At 45.1% G+C, this 18,382-nt stretch overlaps 1 protein-coding gene across 5 annotated transcripts in view; it reads right to left on the reverse strand.

Annotated features, from left to right (window-relative positions):
• Positions 1-4,859: 4,859 nt before the first annotated feature.
• farp2 (FERM, RhoGEF and pleckstrin domain protein 2) overlaps positions 4,860-18,382 on the reverse strand; it is a 97,980-nt gene continuing 84,457 nt past the window's right edge. For 2 of the 5 annotated variants that reach the window (XM_046299960.1, XM_046299959.1), the window contains 4 exons: positions 14,182-14,321; positions 9,245-9,352; positions 8,604-8,755; positions 5,210-8,196 (listed from right to left, as the gene is read on the reverse strand). In XM_046299960.1, the coding sequence (XP_046155916.1) occupies positions 8,106-8,196; positions 8,604-8,755; positions 9,245-9,352; positions 14,182-14,321 (491 nt within the window). In that variant the 3' untranslated portion in view covers positions 5,210-8,105. Of the gene's footprint in view, positions 5,036-5,133; positions 8,197-8,603; positions 8,756-9,244; positions 9,353-14,181; positions 14,322-18,382 lie in introns of those variants that run through there. The other 3 variants (XM_046299957.1, XM_046299956.1, XM_046299961.1) reach the window with 3 other exon arrangements.

Here is an 18,382-nt window from a genome sequence, read left to right on the forward strand (position 1 = left end):
AAGTGTGCGTTCTCTAATTCTCTCCTTCTCTCTCGGAGGACCTGAGCCCTAGGACCATGCCCCAGGACTACCTGACCTGATGACTCCTTGCTGTCCCCAGTTCACCTGGCTGTGCTGCTGCTCCAGTTTCAACTGTTCTGCCTTATTATTATTGGACCATGCTGGTCATTTATTAACATTTTAACATCTCCACCCGGCACAGCCAGAAGAGGACTGGCCACCCCACATAGCCTAGTTCCTCTCTAGGTGTCTTCCTAGGTTTTGGCCTTTCTAGGGAGTTTTTCCTAGCCGCCGTGCTTCTACACCTGCATTGCTTGCTGTTTGGGGTTTTAGGCTGGGTTTCTGTACAGCACTTTGAGATATCAGCTGATGTACGAAGGGCTATATAAATACATTTGATTTTGATATGATTTGTGTAGTAGACCTTACAGTGAAATGCTGAATACAACAGGTGTAGTAGACCTTACAGTGAAATGCTGAATACAACAGGTGTAGTAGACCTTACAGTGAAATGCTTACTTACAGGCTCTAACCAACAGTGCAATTTAACTAAACAAAAAAACAAATACATTTACATTTAAGTCATTTAGCAGACGCTCTTATCCAGAGCAACTTAAAAACAGGTATTAGGTTAACAATAGGTAAGAAATAAAAACAGGTATTAGGTTAACAATAGGTAAGAAATAAAAACAGTAAAAAGTGAAAAATAACAGAAGGTCGACAGGCAGAGAGCTCATGTTCTATCTACAGTAGAACAGAAGGTCGACAGGCAGAGAGCTCATGTTCTATCTACAGTAGAACAGAAGGTCGACAGGCAGAGAGCTCATGTTCTATCTACAGTAGAACAGAAGGTCGACAGGCAGAGAGCTCATGTTCTATCTACAGTAGAACAGAAGGTCGACAGGCAGAGAGCTCATGTTCTATCTACAGTAGAACAGAAGGTCGACAGGCAGAGAGCTCATGTTCTATCTACAGTAGAACAGAAGGTCGACAGGCAGAGAGCTCATGTTCTATCTACAGTAGAACAGAAGGTCGACAGGCAGAGAGCTCATGTTCTATCTACAGTAGAACAGAAGTCGACAGGCAGAGAGATGCTCATGTTCTATCTACAGTAGAACAGAAGGTCGACAGGCAGAGAGCTCATGTTCTATCTACAGTAGAACAGAAGGTCGACAGGCAGAGAGCTCATGTTCTATCTACAGTAGAACAGAAGGTCGACAGGCAGAGAGCTCATGTTCTATCTACAGTAGAACAGAAGGTCGACAGGCAGAGAGCTCATGTTCTATCTACAGTAGAACAGAAGGTCGACAGGCAGAGAGAGCTCATGTTCTATCTACAGTAGAACAGAAGGTCGACAGGCAGAGAGCTCATGTTCTATCTACAGTAGAACAGAAGGTCGACAGGCAGAGAGCTCATGTTCTATCTACAGTAGAACAGAAGGTCGACAGGCAGAGAGCTCATGTTCTATCTACAGTAGAACAGAAGGTCGACAGGCAGAGAGCTCATGTTCTATCTACAGTAGAACAGAAGGTCGACAGGCAGAGAGCTCATGTTCTATCTACAGTAGAACAGAAGGTCGACAGGCAGAGAGACAGGCAGAGAGCTCATGTTCTATCTACAGTAGAACAGAAGGTCGACAGGCAGAGAGCTCATGTTCTATCTACAGTAGAACAGAAGGTCGACAGGCAGAGAGCTCATGTTCTATCTACAGTAGAACAGAAGGTCGACAGGCAGAGAGCTCATGTTCTATCTACAGTAGAACAGAAGGTCGACAGGCAGAGAGCTCATGTTCTATCTACAGTAGAACAGAAGGTCGACAGGCAGAGAGCTCATGTTCTATCTACAGTAGAACAGAAGGTCGACAGGCAGAGAGCTCATGTTCTATCTACAGTAGAACAGAAGGTCGACAGGCAGAGAGCATGTTCATGTTCCATCTACAGTAGAACAGAAGGTCGACAGGCAGAGCTCAGCTCATGTTCCATCTACAGTAGAACAGAAGGTCGACAGGCAGAGAGCTCATGTTCCATCTACAGTAGAACAGAAGGTCGACAGGCAGAGAGCTCATGTTCCATCTACAGTAGAACAGAAGGTCGACAGGCAGAGAGCTCATGTTCTATCTACAGTAGAACAGAGAGCTCATGTTCTATCTACAGTAGAACAGAAGGTCGACAGGCAGAGAGCTCATGTTCTATCTACAGTAGAACAGAAGGTCGACAGGCAGAGAGCTCATGTTCTATCTACAGTAGAACAGAAGGTCGACAGGCAGAGAGCTCATGTTATCTACAGTAGAACAGAAGGTCGACAGGCAGAGAGCTCATGTTCTATCTACAGTAGAACAGAAGGTCGACAGGCAGAGAGCTCATGTTCTATCTACAGTAGAACAGAAGGTCGACAGGCAGAGAGCTCAGAGAGCTCATGTTCTATCTACAGTAGAACAGAAGAACAGAGCTCATGTTCCATCTACAGTAGAACAGAAGGTCGACAGGCAGAGAGCTCATGTTCTACATCTCGACAGGCAGAGAGCTCATGTAGAACAGAAGGTCGACAGGCAGAGAGCTCATGTTCTATCTACAGTAGAACAGAAGGTCGACAGGCAGAGAGCTCATGTTCTATCTACAGTAGAACAGAAGAGCTCATGTTCTATCTACAGTAGAACAGAAGGTCGACAGCAGAGAGCTCATGTTCTATCTACAGTAGAACAGAAGGTCGACAGGCAGAGAGCTCATGTTCTATCTACAGTAGAACAGAAGGTCGACAGGCAGTCGACAGGCAGAGAGCTCATGTTCTATCAGTAGAACAGAAGGTCGACAGGCAGCTCATGTTCTATCTACAGTAGAACAGAAGAGCTCATGTTCTATCTACAGTAGAACAGAAGGTCGACAGGCAGAGAGCTCATGTTCTATCTACAGTAGAACAGAAGGTCGACAGGCAGAGAGCTCATGTTCTAGAACAGAATCTATGTTCATCTAGAACAGAAGGTCGACAGGCAGAGAGCTCATGTTCTATCTACAGTAGAACAGAAGGTCGACAGGCAGAGAGCTCATGTTCTATCTACAGTAGAACAGAAGGTCGACAGGCAGAGAGCTCATGTTCTATCTACAGTAGAACAGAAGGTCGACAGGCAGAGAGCTCATGTTCTATCTACAGTAGAACAGAAGGTCGACAGGCAGAGAGCTCATGTTCTATCTACAGTAGAACAGAAGGTCGACAGGCAGAGAGCTCATGTTCTATCTACAGTAGAACAGAAGGTCGACAGGCAGAGAGCTCATGTTCTATCTACAGTAGAACAGAAGGTCGACAGGCAGAGAGCTTGAGCACCGTTTCACCTGGCTCAAACCACGTCACTACAGTCGCTCCCTTCTCCTTCCCTACCTGGCTAAAACTGAATGTTATCTTAGGAATGTAAAAAAGTTAGTAGCTCTCTGGAGCATCCATGTGAAGATTACAGATGGCCCCTGGAATTGATCAAACACACACAACAGTCATCCCTGATGGTCCAAACAGGATAAAAAAAAATGCTGTGTTCTCTTTCTGTTATCAGTTCATGATTTTGGTTCACTCAATAAAAACCTGGGCAAAAAAAAATAGACTGACGTTATCAAGACCATGCATCACGTAGGGGCGGCAGGTAGCCTAGTGGAGAGAGTGTTGGACTGGTAACTGGAAGGTTGCAGGTCGAATCCCCGAGTTGACAAGGTAAAAATCTGTCATTCTGTCCCTGAACAAGGCAGTTATCCCACTTGTTCCTAGGCCGTAATTGAAAATAAGAATGTGTTCTTAACTGGCAAGTGCCTAGTTAAATAAAAGGTTAAAAAAAAATTTTTTTAGGAGAAGTATTATATAATATATAATAAAATGGTCCTTCCCTGCTACGGCAGACCGGAGGCTCAAACCCAGGTCACATTCCGAGAACACTTGGTTCTAAAGAATGTTTTGTTGAAGACTGTCTGTCTCCACATGGAGTGAATGTTGTTTGTTACTATTGTACAAGTTTGTAGCCAGGATGGTTTTTCCTGTGTGCGAACGGTTTTCACCACACCCTCACGTACAGATATTACTGTGGAACAAGGAGTTTTGTTTAGGCATGCCCAGAGAATACCTTCTCATAAGATTGCTCCACCTGTTTGAGTAGTTTCCCAGGGTAAGTCGCTGTGTAAGCTGCTACGGGTGTCAGAGTTCCCCATTCTCTCTCTGCTCCTCTAGTTCGTCCAGGTTTCCACTCAATGGGAACACCACGGCCGTCACTATCTGGACAAGTCGAAAGCTTTCTACAATTTCTTATCTTAAAATATATTTTTTAAACCTAGCCTGAATCTTAACCACACTGCTAACTAACCTTGATGCCTTACCCACATCTTAAATTATCTTTGCAACTTGGCCATCTAGTGGGAACAGAACGACCTGCAGTAGTCATGGTGATATGAGCATTAGGTCAACAACCCATCACTGCCACCTTCTGGTAGAGTGTCAGATGGGACAGGTAACCGTGGTAGAGCGTCAGATGGGACAGGTAGCCTTGGTAGAGCGTCAGATGGGACAGGTAACCTTGGTAGAGCGTCAGATGGGACAGGTAACCTTGGTAGAGCGTCAGATGGGACAGGTAACCTTGGTAGAGCGTCAGATGGGACAGGTAACCTTGGTAGAGCGTCAGATGGGACAGGTAGCCTTGGTAGAGCGTCAGATGGGACAGGTAGCCTTGGTAGAGCGTCAGATGGGACAGGTAACCTCGCAGGTGATGACAAACTAGTATTTGCAGGTGATGACAAACTAGTCTAGTAGGGGGCCATCCTTCCGAATATTGTATGGTTGTGTGTCAGGCTAAAAGCAAACAGGCAAACAGTTTGAAAAGAAAACCTGACTGTCGTTTTGCATCTGCTCAACTTTATTTGTTATCAATGTAATAATAACAGGAACAAGAGGCAGAACATACAGGAACAAGAATGGCTCGAATGACATGCTGCTACACAATAAATAGGAAGAACATCTCACTGGAACAGCAGACAGGGGGCAGTGAGGCCTTGGTTGGTTAGCACACCTGAACACAGAGAGATGAACTGGGAAAGGGGGCAGTGAGAACATGAACACAGAGAGATGAACTGGGAAAGGGGGCAAGGCCTTGGTTGGTTAGCACACCTGAACACAGAGAGATGAACTGGGAAAGGGGGCAGTGAGGCCTTGGTTGGTTAGCACACCTGAACACAGAGAGATGAACTGGGAAAGGGGGCAGTGAGGCCTTGGTTGGTTAGCACATCTGAACACAGAGAGATGAACTGGGAAAGGGGGCAGTGAGGCCTTGGTTGGTTAGCACACCTGAACACAGAGAGATGAACTGGGAAAGGGGGCAGTGAGGCCTTGGTTGGTTAGCACACCTGAAAATGGAGCGATGAACTGAGAAAGGAGGTGGTGCTGCTGCCGCCCCCCTGTAGATCAGAGATGCATCTCAAAATGGCACCCTATTCCCTATGGGTCCTGGTCAAGAGTAGTGCACTATATAAGGAATAGAGTGCCATTTGGGACACACACACACAGGGATGAGATACAGGTGCGCCCTAAACATTGTGATTCATTCCAGTCCAACGTGGGAAGATGACAGGACTTACACCTCACTGGCCCCTAATCACTCCGGAGACAGAAAGATAATGCCATGATGTGTAGACAGTAACGGGGGAAAGGGAGGGGGCTTTCTGATGACGAACAGACAGGGGCCCGGATGCATCTAGTGTCTTAAAGTAGGAGTGCTCATCTAGGAGAAGGTCTCCCCTCTTATGCATACGATTTACAAGAAAAAAAGAAGAAAAAAAATTAAAATAACTCATCCTAAAATCGGCTCTACACCGAGACACTTCGAGAATATACACATCCTGATCTCCTATTACAAACACAATACTCACAAGGCCCACTACATACAGCAAGACCGTTAGACCACAACAGATCTTCTTCTAAACGTGGAAGGAGTCCCAAATGGCACCTTGATTCCCTTTAAAAAAGTGCACTACTTTTGACCAGGGCCCATAGGGAATAGGATCCCATTTGGGACCGATCCAAGCTCTTCAGCCTTAACGACATATTACAATGGAATCCGTAACTTAAAAAAAAAAAAAAAAAGACTATAGATATTAGGATTATAACACTACATATTAATTTTACGAGGTCATCGTCATCCCGATGTTAAATGAACAACAAAAAAAACACACTAAACTAACTATAATCCAGAACACATTGGTAGTAACTATACAAGCCCAGCAAGCCAAACAAAACATGAATCAAATGTAGCACCTTCCTTTCAGACTTCCTGCTGTCGTAAAGACTAGCAAATCAGACTAACAGTAGAACTGGCCAACACTGACTAATAACAAGTCAATAACACAACAATTAAATGTTTTAAGTATATTTGACTTTAACAGCATTTCAGGTTATGAATTAGGTTTGGACAATTGTCAATGTATGAAAACTAAAATCGAACTACATATTGATAGTACAGGAAAACTTCATTAACAAATATGTTTTTTCTCTCTCGGTGACCAACAAAGTACTTGTACATTTATTCACATGAATATAGACCCCTTGAAACACTTCAATGGAAAACGTACCTTTACAGAATTGTGTGTTTTACACTCCATTTTTTATTTATTTAACTCCATGGCCATTAATACCTCAGTGTGACAACAGAACAAATGAGAACTACAAAATTCTCAAAAGAACGGAATAATGCCTCCCAAGTCTATGACAGAAGTTACCCTAAAAAAAAAGGAGATTTGACTGCTTGTGTTCCTAACTCATTTCAACATACAATACCATCTGCCTTTTATCAATGAACAAACAAAAAGGACATTCACTGGGTACTTCCCTACCTCTCTTGCTGTACCAGAGCTCTGGTCCAAGGCATTAATTCCTCCACTAATACCTTAGTGGAAGAAACAACACCCTGGACCAGAGCTACCTCAAGTCCAGCTATTTTAAACGTGGTATAAAGAAATAGTATCTGAGGTTGTTCTCCAGCTAGTTACCACTTCCACAGTCCCTAGTCAAATAAATCCTACAAGCTCTGCACCTCCGTAATATCATCACTGCCTTCCTCCACCTACCAGTTCCCTTTCGACACCTGTATCTTGGTGTAGACAGACACGATACAGACTCGACAACGACCGTCCACAGAATGCTTTCACTGGCTAAAAAGAAACAACAGTCTTTAACGCTGTATAAACTTCTCCAGAACATAACCTGATGGATAAATCGCTATAAAACGGTTTTCCAGACACAGATTAAGTCTAGTTCTGGACACAGATTAAGTCTAGTTCTGGACACAGATTAAGTCTAGTTCTGGACACAGATTAAGTCTAGTTCTGGACACAGATTAAGTCTAGTTCTGGACACAGATTAAGTCTAGTTCTGGACACAGATTAAGTCTAGTTCTGGACACAGATTAAGTCTAGTTCTGGACACAGATTAAGTCTAGTTCTGGAGTAAAAAAACACTTTCAAAAAGGTGATTTTCCATTTTTAAAAATGCTTTTTTTAAAGGCCAGGACTAGACTTAATCCGAGTGTGGGAAACCAATACTATGTTTTGTGATGTAGTTGTTTTACACTGGCTGCCATGAGAAGGTTATGAGTCTCGCTTTAGTTCCCTTTCTCAGCTGGCTGAGTGCGTACACTCATCCTTGACAGGATGTCCTCAAGCATCCTTATTGATCGTGATAGCACTGGTATATCCTTCTCTCTTGAACCACGTATCCAATTACTGGATTTAGAATGTTACTCTGTTCCCTGCTGATACATTGTTTCAACAGATTCTCACAACAATGGTTGACCATTCCAGAAGGAAAGAATGAAATATATATATATATATATATATATAATAACTTCACTGAGCCCTTATCATTCACTGAGCCATTATCTGCCAAATAAATCCAAGACATGAGTGCCACTTTAACATGATGCCAATGAGAACCGTAGAGAGGGAGAGAGAGGGATGGTATTATACAGTATTGTTTCAGAGTCTATTGGGCCCAGCCCTTTGCTCTCTAGGACTGACCCTTGGGTGCCATTTGGGACGCAGATTAGATAGAAGCTTCTAAGCCGCAGTAGATCAGATCAAAGAGCGCAGTTAGTTCCCATTCATCTGCAGGGGACCTTTAGGTATGAGGAGACTCATCCTGCCAGTAGCACTGGCCGCACTCTTAATCACCTCCATCCATCTGTAGAGAGGAGGGAAGGAGAGAGAAACAGAGAGAGGGAGAGAGAAACAGAGAGAGGGGGTGGAAAGAGGGAGAGGGGAGAGAGCGAGGGAGGGAGGGAGTGAGAAACAGGGAAAAAGAGGGGTGGAAAGGGAGAGAGCGAGGGAGTGAGAAAGAGAGAGGGAAAGAGAGAAACAGAGGGGAAGGAGAGAGGGGGTGGAAAGAGGGAGAGAGCGAGGGAGAGAGGACATCAGAGCTATTACAGCCATAGTGTAAACACAAAGCACCACTCCATCTCCGTAACACTGACCTGTTAGCCAAAAACTGCGGCCAAGTTTTACAATTAAAATGCGTCCAAGGAAATGTTCTGGAATCATAATGATTCATTGTTGGAAGGAGTCAAATAATGAATGAAACAGTCACTATACCTCTCGAATGTATACTCGCTCTCCGCCCGGAAGAAATAGACGTGGGACTTGAAGTGCAGTTTGAAGACGTATTCCTTGTGGATGCTGTCCGACTCTCCCGGGCTGCTCACGGTGTAACCTAGCAACGGGAGGCTGGCCAACGGGAAATCATCCTGAACACAGAACTAGTCAGTTGGCTGGGATACCTTAACATTCAGAGAACACCTCAACATAAAACCAACAGAGGACATTTGGTCTCAGCAAAGGAGTCTGAATTGAGACGTTTATAAGCATCTAGGCTGCATTTGCAGTACAACAAGCGTGGAAATTGGTTGTGTAAAAAGCCATCCTGCAGTATTAAAAGTAAAGTGTTGCGCCAAGCCAGTACCTGCTGAGTCTTGTAAAACAGACAGAAGTTGGTGAAGACCACCTAGAACTGCTGCCAGCCATTTTGTGCTCAGGGTTCGGTGTGTTCTCAGGGTTCGGTGTGTGCTCAGGGTTCGGTGTGTGCTCAGGGTTCGGTGTGTGTTCAGGGTTCGGTGTGTGTTCAGGGTTCGGTGTGTGCTCAGGGTTCGGTGTGTGCTCAGGGTTCGGTGTGTGTTCAGGGTTCGGTGTGTGTTCAGGGTTCGGTGTGTGTTCAGGGTTCGGTGTGTGGCAAGTACCTGGTGAGTCTTGTAAAAGAACAGACAGAAGTTGGTGAAGACCACCCAGAGCTTCTGCCAGCCGTTGCTGTTCTTGAATTTCCTTAGGAGGTAACCTGAGAGCTGGTTCTGAAGACAGGATCGGAAAGGACAGGACAGTCAGCAGTGTTGAAGAGTAGTGAACTACTTGTAGTTCAAGTCATTTAACAACATTTTTGCAGTAGCTTGGTGTTAGTTGAACAAAATTCAAATCTAGATTGCGTTTTCAGTAGTCAATGACGTTTTCTTTTACCATGTAGCTGTGTAGCTAACTACTGGAACTACAGATGTGCCTAATTCAGTTGAAACATACAGTGCCTTCACAATGTATTCATACCCCTCGACTTAGGAGCTTTACACACCTCGATTGTGCAACATTATCCCATTATTCTTTTCAGAATTCTTAAAAGTTCTGTTAAATTGGTTTTTGATCATTTCTAGACAACCATTTCCAGGTTTTGCCATAGATTTTTTACATATCTTTAAGTCAAAACTGTAACTCGGCGACTCAGGAACATTCACTGTCTTCTTGGTAAGCAACTCCAGTGTAGATTTGGCCTTGTGTTTTAGGTTATTGTCCTGTTGAAAGGTGAATTCATCTCCCAGTGTCTGGTGGAAAGCAGACAACCAGGTTTTCCTCTAGGATTTTTGCCTGCGCTTAACTCCATTCCGTTTATTTTTCATCCTGAAAAACTCCCCAGTCCTTAATGATTACAAGCATACCCATAACATGATGCAGCCATCACTATGCTTAAAAATATGGTGCGTGCTGCTCAGTAAAGTACATTTTCCACAGACACTTTGTATTCAGAACAAAAGGTTTTTTTTTAGTTTGTGTTTTACTTTAGTGCCTCTGTACAGGCTTCCTTCTTTTCACTCTTTCAATTAGGTTCGTATTGTGGAGTAACTACAATGTTGATCCATCCTCAGGTTCTCAGCCATTGAAAGGTTTAACGGTTTTTAAAGTCACCATTGACCTCATGATGAAATCCCTAAACGGTTGCCTTCCTCTCCGGTAACCGAGTTAGGAAGGTCGCCTGTATCTTTGTAGTGACTGGGTGTATTGATACACCATCCAAAGTGTAATTATACTGAACAACATAAACCAACATGCATCAATTTCTGAGATTTTACCGAGTTATAATTCATATATGAGGAAATCAGTCAATTGAAATAAATGAGTTAGTCCCCAAGCTATGGATTTCACATGACTGGGAATACAGACACGCATCTGTTGGTCATAGTTCCCTCACAATGGGCCTGGAACAGTATTTCTGTGCATTAAAATCGCCATCCATTAAATGCAATTGTGTTCGTTGTCCGTAACTTGTGGACTGCCCATACCATAAACACACCGACCACTATGGGGCAACTCTGTTCACAACGTTGACATCAGCAAACCACTCGCCCACACGATGCCATACACGTGGTTTGCGGTTGTGAGGCCGGTTGGACGCACTGCCAAATTCTCAAAAATGACATATTTTTGTAGGCGGCTTATGGTAGAGAAATTAACATTATCTGGCAACAGCTCTGGTGGACATTCCTGCAGCTATCATTCCAATTGCACGCTCCCTCAAAACTTGTGGCATTGTGTTGGGTGACAACTGCACATTTTAGAGTGGCCTTTTATTGTCCCCAGCACAAGGGGCACCTGTGTAATGATCATGCTGTTTAATCAGCTTCTTGATATGCCACACCTGTCAGGTGGATGGATTATCTTGGCAAAGGAGTAATGTTCACTAACAGAAATACAAACAAATTTGTGCACAACATTTGAGAGAAATAAGCTTGGTGTATGGAACATTTCTGAGATGTTTTATTTCAGCTCATGAAACCTGGGACCAACACTTTACATGTTGTGTTTTATATTTTTGTTCAGTATAATAACTTCACCATGCTCAATGGGATATTCAATATTTGCATATTTTTTTATATTTTTTTACCCATCTACCAATAGGTTCCCTTCTTTGCAAGGCATTGGAAAACCTCCCTGGTCTTTATGGTTGAATCTGTGTTTGAAATTCACAGCTCGACAGCCAGACCTTACACATAATTGTATGTGTGGGGTACAGAGATGACGTAGTCATTGAAAAAATCACATTAAAAACTATTATTGGACACAGAGTGTGTCTATGCAACTTAGTATGTGACTTGTTAAGCAAATATTTACTCCTGAAATTATTTAGGTTTACCATAACAAAATTTTAAAAAAAAAGTCTTAAAAGTCTAAAAACATAATTCCACTTTGACATTATGGGGTATTGTGTGTAGGTCAATGACAAACAATCTCAATTTAATACATTTTTAAATTCAGGCTGTGACAACAAAATGTGTAAAAAGTCAAGGGGTGTGAATACCTTCTGAAGGCGCTGGAGTCTGTGTTTAATAGGCTAAATTTCACATTAACCTATGACCCCAAAAGGATCTGTCCTTGTGATTTGTCATCTGACATTTCAGATTTTTCATATATATATATTTTTTTTTACCAAAGTAGTTTAGATATAGTGAACTACTCTTTCAAAGTAACTTTAGTTAAGTAAACTATATATTTTTTCTTTGGGGTAGCTTAAGTGTAGATTATCTTCTTCCAGTGAGAAGTAATTGAAGCTTGGTAAACGATATTTTCAGAGTAGCTCCCCCAACACTGCAGATCAGTAAACTGTATGCATCATTTGGTGTCTCCCTGTGAAATTCTACCATCAGTTTGGTAATTATTTATATCATGGTTCAACTATACTGCCGGATTCTACCATGGTTCTAGTCTGGTGCATGGTTCCAGAATGGCTATAGTTTGTTACCTGGTTCTAGTATGATTCCAGTCTTGCACCTGGTACTACCATTGCTCTAGTCTGGTACCTGGTTCTACCCTGGTTCTGGTATGGTTCTAGTCTGGTACGTACCCGGTTCTAGTCTTATACCTGGCTCTACCATGGTTCTAGTCTGGTACCTGGTTATATCATGGTCCTAGTCTGGTACCTGGTTCTATCATGGTTCTAGTCGGGTACCTGGTTATATCATGGTTCTAGTCTGGAAACTGGTTCTAGTCTGGTGTATGTTTCTAGCCTGGTAACTGGATCTAGTAAGGTTCTAGTCTTGTAGCTGGTTTTACCACTGTTCTAGTAAGTTTCTTGTCTGGTATCTGGTTCTAGTTTGGTTCAGGTATGGTACCTGGTTCTACCAAAGTTCTAGTCTGGTACCTAGTTCAAGTACGGTTGTAGTCTTGTACCTGGTTCTATCATTGATCTCTAGTCTGGTTCCATGGTTCTAGTATGGTACCTGGTTCTACCATTGTTCTAGCATGGTTGCAGTATGGTACCTGGTTCTAGCTTGGTTCTAGTCTGGTACCTGGTTCTAGCTTGGTACCTGGTTCTACCATTGTTCTAGAATGGTTGCAGTATGGTACCTTGGTACCTTGTTCTACCATGGTTCTAGTCTGGTACATACCTGGTTCTAGTCTGGTACCTGGCTCTACCATGGTTCTAGTCTGGTACCTGCTTCTCATCTGGTTCTAGTCTGGGTCTAGTCTGGTGCTTGGTTCTAAAATGGCACCTGGTTCTAGTCTGGTGCTTGGTTCTAGTCTGGTACCTGGTTCTACCATGTTTCTAGTCTGGTACCTGGTTCTACCATGGTTCTAGTCTGGTACCTGGTCCTAGAATCGTTCTAGTCTGGTACCTGGTTTTACCATGGTTCTAGTCTGGTACCTGGTTCTACCATGGTTCTAGTCTGGTACCTGCTTCCAGTCCAGTTCTAGTCTGGTACCTGGTTCTAGAATCGTTCCAGTCTGGTACCTGGTTCTACCATGGTTCCAGTCTGGTACCTGGTTCTACCATGGTTCCAGTCTGGTACCTGGTTCTACCATGGTTCCAGTCTGGTACCTGGTTCTACCATGGTTCCAGTCTGGTACCTGGTTCTACCATGGTTCCAGTCTGGTACCTGGTTCTACCATGGTTCCAGTCTGGTACCTGGTTCTACCATGGTTCCAGTCTGGTACCTGGTTCTACCATGGTTCCAGTCTGGTACCTGGTTCTACCATGGTTCCAGTCTGGTACCTGGTTCTACCATGGTTCCAGTCTGGTACCTGGTTCTACCATGGTTCTAGTCTGGTACCTGGTTCTACCATGGTTCTTGTCTGGTGTATGGTCTAGTATGGTTCTAGTCTGGTACCTGCTTCTAGTCTGTTTCCTGCTTCTACCATGGTTCTAGTCTGGTAACTACTTCTACCATGGTTCTAGTCTGGTAACTAGTTCTAGAATGGTACCTGCTTCTAGTATGGCACCTCATTGTGGTTCTAGTATGGTTCTTGTCTGGTACCTGGTTCTAGCTTGGCTCCTGGTTGTACCATGGTTCTAGTCTGGTACCTGCATGGTTCTAGTCTGGTACCTGGTTCTATCATGGTTCCAGGCTGGTGTATGGTTCTAGTGTGGTACCTGCTTCCAGTCTGGTTCCAGTCTGGTTCTAGTCTGGTACCTAGTTCTACCATGGTTCTAGTCTGGTACCTGGTTCTAGTCTGGTACCTGGTTCTAGTATGGTGTATGATTCTAGTCTGGTACCTGCTTCTAGTATGGTACCTAGTTCTACCATGGTTCTAGTCTGGTAACTGATCTAGCATGGTTCTAGTCTGGTACCTGCTTCTAATCTGGTTCTAGTCTGGTACCTGCTTCTATCATGGTTCTAGTCTGCTACCTAGTTCTACCATGGTTCTCGTCTGGTACCCGGTCCTACCATGGTTCTCGTCTGGTACCCGGTCCTACCATGGTTCTAGTCTGGTACCCGGTCCTACCATGGTTCTCGTCTTGTACCCGGTTCTACCACGGTACCTGGTTCTAGTCTGGTACTGGGTTCTAACATGGATCAAGTATGGTTCTAGTCTGGTACCTGGTTCTACAGTCTGGAACCTGGTTCTGCTAGTGTGGTACCTGGTTCATGCGCAGATAATCAGTGAGTGAGAGGTTCTGGTTGCGGTACCAGCAGACGTGTGTGATGGTGTTGGGTCTCTGGCCCTGACCCAGCAGGTAACGAGGAGGGAGCTCTGGAGACACGGCTGGGGAACAGAACACTGGGGGGGGGGGCAGAGAGGAGAAAGGACAGAGAGACAGAGAGGAAAGGACAGAGGAAAGACAGAGAGACAGAAAGGAAAGGACAGAGAGGAAAGGACAGAGACAGAGAGGAAAGGACAGAGACAGAGAGGAAAGGACAGAGACAGAGAGGAAAGGACAGAGACAGAGAGGAAAGGACAGAGACAGAGAGGAAAGGACAGAGACAGAGAGGAAAGGACAGACAGAGAGGAAAGGACAGACAGAGAGAGGAAAGGACAGAGACAGAGAGGAAAGGACAGAGAGAGAGGAAAGGACAGAGAGAGAGGAAAGAGGTGTGGATAAAGGAGGAAAGCAACATAGGATGAGTTGGCAGGTTTACATTCAGTGACAGAAACAAAACAGTAGATTAGAAAGTCCTCCAGCCAGGGCTGTGGAGGGGAGGAGTTAGTTAAAGACGGAACAAGATTGGTCATAGATAAACACATGCTTCTGATTGGAGTGTTTTCCACAAAGACAAGACTTCAGTGCAAGGAAGTGATGAAACAGTGAAACACTGAAATGAAACAGAAAAGATCAGAGGAGAGAGACGAATCATGGGAGAGAGAGTGGAGCAGGGAGGTGCAGGAGAATGACTATGGGGTGAGGAGATGAGGACAGGCCGTTTATCCACTGCTCTGTGTGCCCAATGAAAGCTTCCCCAAATACTGCAGCTCTGTCTGACAGCTGCCCCCAAATCCTGCAGCTCTGACAGCTGCCCCCAAATCCTGCAGCTCTGACAGCTGCCCCCAAATCCTGCAGCTCTGACAGCTGCCCCCAAATCCTGCAGCTCTGACAGCTGCCCCCAAATCCTGCAGCTCTGACAGCTGCCCCCAAATCCTGCAGCTCTGACAGCTGCCCAACATCCTGCAGCTCTCACAGCTGACCCACACCCTGCAGCTCTCACAGCTGACCAACATCCTGCAGCTCTCACAGCTGACCAACATCCTGCAGCTCTCACAGCTGACCCACATCCTGCAGCTCTGACAGCTGACCCACATCCTGCAGCTCTGACAGCTGACCCACATCCTGCAGCTCTGACAGCTGACCCACATCCTGCAGCTCTGACAGCTGACCAACATCCTGCAGCTCTGACAGCTGACCAACATCCTACAGCTCTGACAGCTGACCCACATCCTGCAGCTCTGACAGCTGACCCACATCCTGACCAACATCTTGCAGCTCTGACAGCTGACCAACATCCTGCAGCTCTGACAGCTGACCCACATCCTGCAGCTCTCACAGCTGACCCACATCCTGCAGCTCTCACAGCTGACCCACACAGCTGACCCACATCCTACAGCTCTGACAGCTGACCAACATCCTACAGCTCTGACAGCTGACCAACATCCTGCAGCTCTGACAGCTGACCCACATCCTACAGCTCTGACAGCTGACCCACATCCTACAGCTCTGACAGCTGACCCACATCCTGCAGCTCTGACAGCTGACCCACATCCTGCAGCTCTGACAGCTGACCCACATCCTGCAGCTCTGAGCTGACAGCTGACCCACATCCTGCAGCTCTGACAGCTGACCCACATCCTGCAGCTCTGACAGCTGACCCACATCCTGCAGCTCTGACAGCTGACCCACATCCTGCAGCTCTGACAGCTGACCCACATCCTGCAGCTCTGACAGCTGACCAGCTGACCCACATCCTGCAGCTGACAGCTGACCCACATCCTGCAGCTGACCAACATCCTGCAGCTCTGACAGCTGACCAACATCCTGCAGCTCTGACAGCTGACCAACATCCTGCAGCTCTGACAGCTGACCAACATCCTGCAGCTCTGACAGCTGACCAACAGCTCTGACAGCTGACCAACATCCTGCAGCTCTGACAGCTGACCCACATCCTGCTGACAGCTGACCAACATCCTGCAGCTCTGACAGCTGACCAACATCCTGCAGCTCTGACAGCTGACCAACATCCTGCAGCTCTGACAGCTGACAGCTGACCCACATCCTGCAGCTCTGACAGCTGACCCACATCCTGCAGCTCTGACAGCTGACCCACATCCTGCAGCTGCAGCTCTGACAGCTGACCCACATCCTGCAGCTCTGACAGCTGACCAACATCCTGCAGCGCTGACAGCTGACCCACATCCTGCAGCTCTGACAGCTGACCCACACAACGCTGAGGGATGGACGGTTTTAAAAGATGGTGCTGATGGAGAAGGACAACATTGTTCAAGTTCCAACGCAACTTTGCTATTTAGTGACTTTTATCATGTTAATTTGTATTTTCTTTTTCAAAAAAGTTAATAGTATTATTATTATTTAATAGTTATTATTTAATAAAAGTTAATAGTATTATTACTATTTAGTGACTTTTATCATGTGACCACGAAGCACTTCTGGACATCAGATCGACATCGATATTTTCCTTCGAATATGACTTCAAGTGTGTTTTATCATAAATAACAACTGGTGTGCAGCTTCGAGTGTGAAGGGACTCTCAAGCTAGAAGACCACTTCTACTCTACCCACAGAAATGAATACATGGACCTCCCTCGTCCTCCCTTCAGGCAAATGTGACGATGACTATCCAACCACTGACTCCATTGTCATACGTATTTCTTTGTGTAGTGTTGTAGCGTCTCTTGATGTGATGTGTGTTTGTATATATATTATTTTTCTCATTCCAGCCACCCCAGCCCCCCCCCCAGCCAGCCACTCCCAAAACGGCCAGCCACTCCCAAACAAGCTAAATGCCCTTTTATGCTCGCGTCGAGGAATAGAATGCTGTTCCTTCGTGAAAGCACCCGTTTTTCCAGATTGACTGCGTGATTTCGCTCTCCTTGGCCGACGTGACTAAAACTTTTAAACAGGTTGAGGCCTTCCCGGGCCAGACAGAATACCAGGGCTCGTACTCAAAGCATGCACAGACCAGCTCGGCCAGTTTCTTCACTGTAATCCCAACATATTTCAAGCTGACCACCATTGTCCCTGTTCCAAAGAACTTCAAGGTAACCTGCCTAAATGTTTATCGTCCTGCAGCGCTCACATCTGTAATTAGGATGTGCTTTGAAAAGGCTGGTCATGTCTCACATCAACACCATCATTCCAGACACCCTAGACCCACTCCAATTCACATACCGCACCAACACATCCAAATCCACATTGATCTGGTACTGGTACTCCCTGTATATAGCTCCACATTCATCTGGTACTCCCTGTATATAGCTCCACATTGATCTGGTACTCCCTGTATATAGCTCCACATTGATCTGGTACTGGTACTCCCTGTATATAGCTCCACATTGATCTGGTACTGGTACTCCCTGTATATAGCTCCACATTCATCTGGTACTGGTACTCCCTGTATATAGCTCCACATTCATCTGGTACTCCCTGTATATAGCTCCACATTGATCTGGTACTGGTACTCCCTGTATAAAGCTCCACATTGATCTGGTACTCCCTGTATATAGCTCCACATTGATCTGGTACTGGTACTCCCTGTATAAAGCTCCACATTGATCTGGTACTCCCTGTATATAGCTCCACATTGATCTGGTACTGGTACTCCCTGTATATAGCTCCACATTGATCTGGTACTTCCTGTATATAGCTCCACATTGATCTGGTACTACTCCTGTATATAGCTCCACATTGATCTGGTACTGGTACTCCCTGTATATAGCTCCACATTGATCTGGTACTCCCTGTATATAGCTCCACATTGATCTGGTACTCCCTGTATATAGCTCCACATTGATCTGGTACTCCCTGTATATAGCTCCACATTGATCTGGTACTCCCTGTATATAGCTCCACATTGATCTGGTACTGGTACTCCCTGTATAAAGCTCCACATTGATCTGGTACTGGTACTCCCTGTATATAGCTCCACATTGATCTGGTACTGGTACTCCCTGTATATAGCTCCACATTGATCTGGTACTGGTACTCCCTGTATATAGCTCCACATTGATCTGGTACTGGTACTCCCTGTATATAGCTCCACATTGATCTGGTACTCCCTGTATATAGCTCCACATTGATCTGGTACTGGTACTCCCTGTATAAAGCTCCACAT

Source organism: Oncorhynchus gorbuscha, linkage group LG15 (assembly GCF_021184085.1).
Source record: "Oncorhynchus gorbuscha isolate QuinsamMale2020 ecotype Even-year linkage group LG15, OgorEven_v1.0, whole genome shotgun sequence".
NCBI classification, from domain to species: Eukaryota; Metazoa; Chordata; class Actinopteri; order Salmoniformes; family Salmonidae; genus Oncorhynchus; species Oncorhynchus gorbuscha.